Source organism: Penaeus monodon, chromosome 17 (assembly GCF_015228065.2).
Source record: "Penaeus monodon isolate SGIC_2016 chromosome 17, NSTDA_Pmon_1, whole genome shotgun sequence".
NCBI lineage: Eukaryota > Metazoa > Arthropoda > Malacostraca > Decapoda > Penaeidae > Penaeus > Penaeus monodon.
In genome coordinates, this window is record NC_051402.1 from 47,987,211 (window position 1) to 47,997,210 (window position 10,000).

At 34.5% G+C, this 10,000-nt stretch overlaps 1 protein-coding gene and 1 long non-coding RNA gene across 3 annotated transcripts in view; both read left to right on the plus strand.

Annotated features, from left to right (window-relative positions):
• The first annotated feature begins 59 nt into the window (after positions 1-59).
• On the plus strand, positions 60-1,136 carry LOC119583842. The gene is made up of 2 exons (XR_005229735.1): positions 60-160; positions 463-1,136. It is a non-coding gene; the product is annotated as an uncharacterized LOC119583842 (long non-coding RNA).
• Positions 1,137-8,256: 7,120 nt separating this feature from the next.
• Positions 8,257-10,000, plus strand: part of LOC119583843 (protein arginine N-methyltransferase 1-like) — a 16,410-nt gene continuing 14,666 nt past the window's right edge. Inside the window, exons 1-2 of one of the 2 annotated variants that reach the window (XM_037932573.1) lie at positions 8,257-8,408; positions 9,929-10,000. The exon at positions 9,929-10,000 is cut by the window's right edge and continues 416 nt beyond it. In XM_037932573.1, the coding sequence (XP_037788501.1) occupies positions 9,942-10,000 (59 nt within the window). In that variant the 5' untranslated portion in view covers positions 8,257-8,408; positions 9,929-9,941. Of the gene's footprint in view, positions 8,409-9,928 lie in introns of those variants that run through there. The other variant, XM_037932572.1, reaches the window with a different exon arrangement.

Genomic DNA, 10,000 nt, shown 5'->3' on the forward strand with positions numbered 1-10,000 from the left:
ATTATTATTATTATTATTATTATTATTATTATTATTATTATTATTATTATTATGTGTGAAAATTGGAACTTACTATTAACATGTGGGTATTTTTATGCAAAAACAGACAAAAGAACTCCAAGTTTTGGACTATGAGCTTCAACATTTGCAAGATAGCAGAGTAAGTATTGCATTAATTGTTGTACTTGTTTCTGAACTGAACAATAGTGTTCTTTGATGATATTTTATGATGCAGATATAAATAGTATTAGTTTTATAGTTGTTATATTAGAATATTATGCATATATTTGCCTTCTTTTATAACAAACATTCATTGTTAATTTTTTCAGTGGATAGATTTCTTTGTGGATATTTGTGATTACAGCAAGGCAGTTTCACATTTGCAATGGATATACCTTTAGTGAAATACAATTTGTGTGTGTGTGTGTGTGGTGTCATTCATTTTTATTTCTCGTTTTTCAGAAGCTATACCTAAATCAGCCAAACAGTAATCTGTATTTCCTCTGCAGTAAGGCTGAAGCTCTCAGCCACTTGGAAAAGCAAAAGGAGAAGCTTTCAGAAATGAAAAAGAAAACATAGGATAATTCATACATTCATTTGGAAATCTTGTGTATGTTCATGGTATTCAAGAAGCATTTTTATTCATAAGTGTATTCCCTTTTTTTTTTTTTTTTTCTTTTCCTTTCTTTTCTTTTCTTTTTCGTTTGTCAGTTTGAGTGTGAGAACAATTTTGTAACTAGTGTACGAGTAAATTAGTATGTTGGCATAAATTTTGAAATTCTGTTATTATTTCACACATATTTGGACCAACTGTTTTAAAATTGTGTATGCTGAGAATAAATATGATGAGCTATAATTCATTTCATTGCTCATATGCTTTTAGCATCTGTATTCCTCTATATTGTTCCATGTGGATATGTTTGAAGCTGAAAATGTGTCGGTAGTCTTCAGAGTATTTTTAAATAGATGTTTCTCAAGTTATAGGTATTGTAAAATCAGCAGGGAAATTTGAATTAATGTGTATATGTATTTTTTTATGATTTTGTGCATGAAATAAGATATATGATGTTCCCCATATTACAAAGAATTTTGTTCAAAGCTTAGACATGGATATGGAAATAAATATCTTGAAGGCATTTGTTTGAATTCTCTAGTTCCAATATTTTTAAATCTAAGAACATGCTATATTCCTAAAAACTTAGGACCTTCAGCTAGAACTTCCTTTAACCCTATGTTGCTGGGAAAATGCTGTGCCCATTTGAGATATATATATATATATATATATATATATATATATATATATATATATATATATATATATATATATATGTCTATGCACATAGATGGTTCTGCAAGTGCTTAGCCATGAAAGAGCTAGTAGACCTTGTGACCTTACCTGATTTCACCGTTCCTTGAATCTGTGGATTTTTTTTTTTTTTTTTTTTTCTTCTTCTTCTTCTTCTTCTTCTTCTAATGTTATCAATATTGATGGTGTTATTTTTATTATAAACATTATAATTACTATATTGACAATAGTAACAGCAATATAAGATGACATAAAATACTTTTGAAAATCAAGGAAAAGGGTAAAGCGGTGAAACAGGTAGTACTTGTAATTGGCTCATTATTGACTTAGTTGAAGTGGAGCCATCTATGTGTAACAACAATTAATAACATAAAAACCTAGTGGGCATGGCATGTAAGTACATGCCATGCCCATCATTTTTGGGCTTAATGAAATTATTATCAGTATTCTTGTAATAAAAAAGTTGACCCTAAAAGGACACAAGGTCTGGTTACATCATTAGTAGTATTATCATACGTAAAGGCTGATCATTTTTAAGAAACTATTGATTATGTGAAAGAGTGGAATGATATAAAAAAAAAAAAAAAAGTGAACCTTGAACATCCTTCCATTACTTATTCTCTTGATTGATTTCATAATTCTGTGAGATGGAGACAATTATCAGGCATGCCAGAGGATTTTCAATCTTGGAGCAATATTGGTAAGTCTACAAAGAATACCTTTAATACATTACTAAAATGTGGTTTGTTAAAAATTACCACAGTTAATAAATAAATTTGATATGGTGAATTACTTAGACAATATTAATTGCTTAGAGACAGTTTGAATGACTAATGGTGGTTTCATGAAATGATATGTTAAATACACATAAGAGACGTTCATATCGAAGAAAATCGTATCTTTTACTAGATACTGGGTATAAAGTCAGAAAAACAGTAGTATTTGTACATCTACTTATGACTTGAACATAAAGATATGAATGAATATAACTTACAATACATGTGATATTTTGAATGTTAACGTTTTACAAAAATTTTACATGGAGCAAAAAAATTATTCTATACATTTTTATATCAACTTAAAACTCCTGCTTTCTTTGTGGCATGCTGATTTGCACACTATTTGATAGAATATAAAAAAAAGAAAGGAAATAGGTAATAGTAGTATGGGCCTAGAAACAGAAAACTTAGGTCATGTATGTACTTTGATGATGATAGGAAAGCTGTTGATGAGAGTGCTAATCATGGTAGTAAACAAAAGTAAACCAAGGACAAAGATAATGAGGATATGATATGAGTAAAGAAAATATTACTGATAAATATGACTATAGCAGTAATCTCATTAATAACAAAAATGATAACACCAATAACAAAACCAAAAAGTTCCAGCAAGAATAACCAACTAGTATTGTTCAATGATAATTATCAAAGCATTAACATCATAATGATCTTCATACCATTGAACTGATGATAAATATGTGGATGATAGTAATGTAACTATTGTTACTGATCTTGCTTTTGTTCATTTTGTTTAATTTGTTATTATAATCATGTTCACTTCAAATTATTCCACCCCACATTATTCCATGAAAATAACATTGATAACAGTGAGCAAAAAAGTAACAAATGAAACTGAAATAATGACTAGTGATAATGATAAAAATTACCTGTGATAAGGATAATTTTAGTACTCCAGATATAATAATAATAATGGTAATGACAGTGTTGGTGACCCTGATATGAATAATAGTAATGATAATAATAACAATGCTAATGTTGATTATGATTATAATAATAATAGTGACAATGAATTATAATGATAATAATAGTGATGATAATAATGGTAAAAATTATAATAATGATAATGATAGTATTGATAGCAATTGTAATAATAATATTATCAGTAACAGTAATAGTAATAGTAAAGCTAAAATTAATAATAATGATAACAAGATTAATAATGACAATAATTATGATTATAATGATATTAAGGGGAATGATGATTATGATTATTATTATTATTATCATAATGATAATGATAATTTTATTACTTCTACTAATGATAATATTGATGATAATAATAGTACGGGTAATAACAATAATATTAGTAGTAATAATGACAATAATAATAATGATAGTAGTAATAGTGACAATAATGATAATAATATTAGTAGTGTTAATGATAATATGAATGACAGTGACAATGATACTCATATTTATTGTCATTATTATTTTGTTATTTTAACTATCATAGAAATAATGATGAATATTTCTGTTTTAATCATTGTTTATGTTAAAATGGTATTATCCTTATTGTCATCATTATCACTAAGCACTATTTTTATTGTGATTATTATCATTATTATAGATTTTTACAAAAACTGATGACAAGGAAATGATCAGTGACAGTAATGAGACTAGCATGACTGTATTATCATTTTCATGATAGTTATCATTATTTTCATTATTATTATTATTATCATCGTCATTGTTATTATTTTCTAAGGATATTACTATCATTACTTTTATTACAGTTGTTATTGTTATCACTTTTACTACCATCATTATTTCTGTTATCATTACTTTTATTACAGTTGTTATTGTTATCACTTTTCATCATCATCATCAAGGGGCTAACGCCGCCAGGGGCGCATGGCCACATCCACCCTTTGCTTCCAGCCACGAGGATCCCTCGAGGCGAGTCTCCAGGCAGGCCCACGGCCCATCTCTAATTCCTCGTGACAGGTCTCATCGAGTTGCCCAAGCCATGATCTCCTAGGTCGTCCCACAGGTCTCCTCCACCCAGGGTTGTCTCGCAGAGAGACAACCTGGTGGGCAGGGTCGTCCACAGGGAAACGAGCTAGGTGGCCATATAGCCTGAGTTAGCGATCTGGGATTATGCAAGTAACAGGTCCCATGCCAGTCTCACGGTGTAACCGCCGGTTGGACACGTGGTCCTGCCAGCTGTACCCCATGGTCCGGCGAAGGGACTTGTTACAAAAGGCATCAAGGCGAGACTCCAAGACACTGGATAGCGTCCAGGTTTCGCTTCCATAGAGCAAAACTGGCAGTATCAAGGCCTTGAAGACATGCAGCTTGGTCCTTCTGCATAGGTACCAACATCTCCAAACGCTCTTGTTGATCGAGTTCATGGCTCCTGTTGCCAGACCAATCCGTCTACTGACTTCCTGGTCTGACAGCCCAGAGATATGGACTACGCTATTAAGGTATGTAAAACTTTCTGTAACTTCAACGTCCTCACCGCAAGCATGGATCGACTGTACGGGTTCCACTAACAGGCCCCCAAAGTCCTGAATCTTGGTCTTGGTCCAGGAGACCTCTAGGCCTAGAGGCTTCGCCTCATTGCAAAATGCATCAAGAGCCGCCACAAGTGACTCCAAGAACTCAGATAGGATGGCAACATCGTCGGCAAAGTCAAGGTCTAAGACCTTAATATTGCCTAGTGTTGCTCCACACTGACTTTGGCTAGTAGCTCTGCCCATTATCCAGTCCATACAGATGCTGAAAAGTGTTGGTGCAAGGACGCAACCTTGCCTCACCCCTGAATTAACAGGGAAGAAGTTTGACATACCCCCACCACACTTTACAGCACTTTCAGTACCAGTATAGAGGCTTGCTATCAGGCCAATAATCTGTGTTGGAATTCCCCTGAGCCTCAGGATCTCCCATAGCGATTCCCGATGCACCGAGTCAAATGCCTTCTTGAGGTCGATGTAGGTTACAAACAACCCACGACCAAACTCACGACGGCATTCCACAATTACTTGAAGCGCTAGTATACGGTCTATCATGGACTTGCCAGGAGTAAATCCAGACTGCTCGTCTCTGATACCTCAGTAGGTGGTTGCGGATCCGTTTCAGAAGAATGTGAGCGAGAACCTTGCCTGGTATGCTGAGCAGTGTAATGCCACGGTAGTTGCTACAGTCCCAACGATCCCCTTTCCCCTTCCAGAGGGATGACCACGCCCCTCAGCAGGTCAGGGGGAATGGTACCAGACTGCCAGATGGCAGTCAGGACTGTATGCAGGCCCCTAGCCATAGGCTCACCCCCAGCCTTTAGCAGTTCAGCAGGGATATCACATATGCCTGCAGCTTTCCCACTCTTCAGCTTGGAAATCGCCATCCTAATCTCTGTTAGGGTAGGAGGTTCTTCGCTGATGGGTGGGTCTGGCACAGGCACTGAGACATCGCTTGCATCCAAGCTAACTGTTGGAGGGTCCACCTGGTACAACTGTTCAAAATACTCAGCCCATCGTTCACAAACCCAAACATGATCTGAGATGATCCGTCCATCCGCTGATCGGACTGCAGTCATCTGTGAGCAGGGCTTAGAGTTCAGTGTTCTCAGGGCTTGGTAGGCAGGGCGAAGGTCATTTACCAAGAAATGGCCTTCGACCTCCTCAGCAAGATTCCTGATGGACTGTTCCTTGTCCCTTCTCTGCAGTGTCCGAGCCCTACGCACCATGGAACGACGCAAGACCTGATTCCCATTCAGCCGAGTCTTGCGACACGCTTAAGTGGCCTCTAATGTCTCCAGGGAGATGGAATTCTGCCTTGCCCTCGGGCGTAAGCCAATGGACTCCTGAGCTGCTTTGAGTGTTACACGCTTGAAGAGCTCCCACAGAGCAACTAGGTCCGTCAGGTTGTTGAGTTCTGTGAATCGGTCAGAGACTGTCATGGTGAACCCACAGGCACACTCCTCCTCCCTCAGTCTGTCCAGATGAAACACCTTGGGGTGGCCACTGGAGGGACGGGGAGTTTTGAAGTGGACCCGCAGAGTAGCCACAACTCCGGTAAACCCTGCAGTTCTAGAGGATCCTCCATCGCGTGCTAACAAGAATGTGGTCGATCTCCTTGGCCACTGTGCCCGTATCACTGTACCAAGATGAGCGATGCGGGTTGGAGCGCTGGTACCAGGAGCCAGAGATCCTCATTTTCTGGGAGCTAGCAAAGTCCCGGAGAAGGAGGCTATTCTCGCTGCTGGGATCAGTTCCCGAGCCATGGGGGCCGACAGACATCTCGTAGCCAGCTCGGTCACTGCCGGATACCGCATTGAAGTCACCCAGAACAATGCGAATATCTCGCCGGGGGCAATCTTCTGCCACAGATGCGAGTTTCGCAAGGAACGCCTCTTTCACATCAATTTTATATACATTGGTAGGAGCGTATACAGCAATAAGAGACATGAAGCCAAAAGCATGCTTCAGTCTCAATGCCATAATACACTCATCAACCGGTGTTACCTCAACTACCAAGGGCTGAAGTCGGCTGGAGATGGCTATGGCTACACCCTGGAGGTGGTGACCATCGCAGCGGCCCGACCAGTAGTAGGTGTAACCACCCACACTGATCGTGCCGCTACCAGGTCTTCTCACCTCTGAGAGGGCAGCCACCTCAACTCCCAGTCGCCTCAATTCCCGCGATAGCAGAGGTAACCGCTCATCCTGCCGCAAGGACCGGATGTTCCAAGCGCCTACCCGGAGAGCACGCCTGATATTAAGCCTCGAGTGGTCACTCCGGGTGCACGCCACCTTATCACTTTTACTACCATCATTATTTCTGTTATCATTACTATTATTGTCATTATTATCAGTATTATTATTATTATTGTTATTATTATTATTATGATTATTATTGTTATTAATATTTTTCTTCATAATCATTATTGCTATTATTATTATTATTATTATTATTATTATTATTACTATTATTTCTGTTATTTTTTATTATCATTATCATTATTATTATCATTATTATTATTTTCATTATCTATTTGTATTAGTATTAGTATTATTGCTATTAATATTGTTATTATTATTATCATTATTATCATTATTATTATTATTATTATTATTCAAATATTTTTTATATCATTAATATTATTGTCACTGTTATTTTTTTATTATTACTATTATTATTATTATTATTATTATTATTATTATTATCATTATTATTGTTATTATTATTATATTGTTGTTGTTGTTATTATTATTATTGTTATTGTTATTATTGTTATTGTTATTATTTTTATTGTTGTTATTATTGTTATTACTTTTATATTTATCATCATTATTAATATTGTTATCATTATTATTTTTATTATTAATATTGTTGTTTTTATTATTATTATTACTATTATTATTACTATTATTTTTATCATAATTATTATTTTCATTATCATTATTACTACTAATGTTGCTGCTGCTGTTGCTACTACTACTACTACTACTACTACTACTACTACTACTACTACTACTACTACTGCTACTACTACTGTGCTACTACTACTACTACTACTACTACTACTACTACTACTACTACTACTACTACTACTACTATTACTTCTACTACCACCACCATCACTACTACTGCTACCACTACTGTTACTACTACTATTATGATTATTATAATTATTATTGTTACCATTAATATTATAGCATTATCATAAATTATAATCTACTGACAATGATAAAAGAAATAATAACCTTCTATAGAAAAAGTCAATAATTATGAAGTAATTAATGATGATGGCAACACTGACAATGGTGATGATAACTGTTCTATGAATCATTAAATTTTAATAAGAACAGCAACCATGACAGCAGTAATAAATGGTAATTACGATAATGATAATCATCATTAAAGACTAATTGTCATTATAAAATTTTCATAACAATAACAGTTATGATAATATAGCTGTAATAGTAATGACAGTACCTACATAAATATTGTTATGATAATGAAAATAATAATCAAATTAGGTACGTATTCCACCCCTAAAACGCGTGAGTTCAAACACGGCATAAATATTTAAGAATTATTGGATTTAGTAATAACACTACCTACAAAAATATTGTTATGGTAATGAAAAAATAAATATAAATATTGTTATGATAATGAAAATCATACTCAAATTAGGTTCGTATTCCTACCCAAAACACACGTGAAGGTGTTCAACTTGAACACGCCGAAGAGAGCATAAGATTTTAACAAGATTCAGGAAATATAGACATAAAAAGTCTAACACTCTATAAAAGGAGAAAGAAGAAGAAGATTTAACAGTTATTGGATATAGGGATCAAGTGTGTATGAATTCTAAAGTGCAGTTTTACCAATAAGCTTATCATGTTGATAATGTTTATTACTGACATGTATTGAAAAGGAAATGCATGATTTTGCTCAATGTTTATTTAATATAATATGGTTAAGTTCGGTTTTCATTTAGTTTTTAAAAAATTATTAGATGCGTTGTTGATGATAAATTTGGTTACTGATATCAATGGAGACCATATAAAGTGCACCATTTATTGATAGTAGTCTTTGGTCCATGTAAATCAACATGATAACATTTTTTAAGAATAGTGAATTATATGAGAGAGATGTTTTGAAGCTCTGTCCCATTTCAATCCTGCTTATAGATGATTATATCAAAGTTTTATGAGCCACAATTTAGAGAGGCAGCTGTCAAGCATGTCCATATTCCAGATTGGAAAGTTTGTACTGCATGGTGGAGATCTGTGCTGCCAGAAACAGGAAAATGCACCGCTAATGCAAATACAAAGGCCAGCTGCAAGATGCCAAACATGCACAAAAAATTAAAACAGCCACATAATTGGTGCATTTCATTTAATTAAAGACAAAAAGATAAATCATGACAAATACGACATGCACACTGATATCTTTGAGATGTGCACTGTAAGTAGATATATTTGTCATCAGCCATGCAGTTTGCAAACTTTCCAATCTGGTCCATATTCTCTTAGCCTGTGTGTGCTGTGGGAAAGCCAAGAACATCTAAGTATATTAATTTTTTCAAGATAGACCATGGATTAGGCCTCTGTTTGATGATGAATTGTTGGGAAGGTCTTCAGGTATTATCTAATTACCACCTGTATCATCACTGTATTTTCCATAGACCTTTAAACTAAAACTAAAACTTCAACAATGGTCCAAAATAGGAAAATATCAACAATGACAGGGTTTCAGTTCTTTGATCAGGCATTTGTACATTGCCTTTACAGTGAAAACATCATTAGACTAATGATACATTACAGTAACTGGAGTTATTATTAGTTAGGCAAAGGTTTTCTGAATAATTACCATTTGTGTAATTAGCAGATATATGATGTAAAACAAGATAAAGTGGAGAAATATTATGCAGTATTATTCTAATTAGTCATTCACTCTCTTGAATCTTATGCATTAAGTAGAAATTAGTAAATGCTGTACAGTATTAAGCTGAAGCAATGATTTATTTTTTTCCCAGATATTAAACAATATATTTTATATACTTAGAAGTATTTGTATCTTACTGTTTCTGCAGTTAGGACCAGTGTAGATGGAATAAAAATATAAAAGGATAATTTTTTTCTTTCTTTTTTTTTCTTTTTTTAAGGTGACTCAGATTTGTAGAAAACATTGGCAGTATTCCATTGATATATACTATATCTCTAGATTCCTTTTTCAAGTAATTTTCTAGCTTTTTTGAGAGTTTCTACTAATGATGATGTGGTGGAAGTATTGGAGAGGTCATTTTCTAAATATACATATCTGAAATAGATGTGAATTAATGTATCTTATTCTTTGCAATTTTTCTTTTAAGAAACTGGTTTTCAATGGAAGCGTATGACGATATGCCGCCTTTGGAAGATGATGATGTAGAAGTGGTCACATC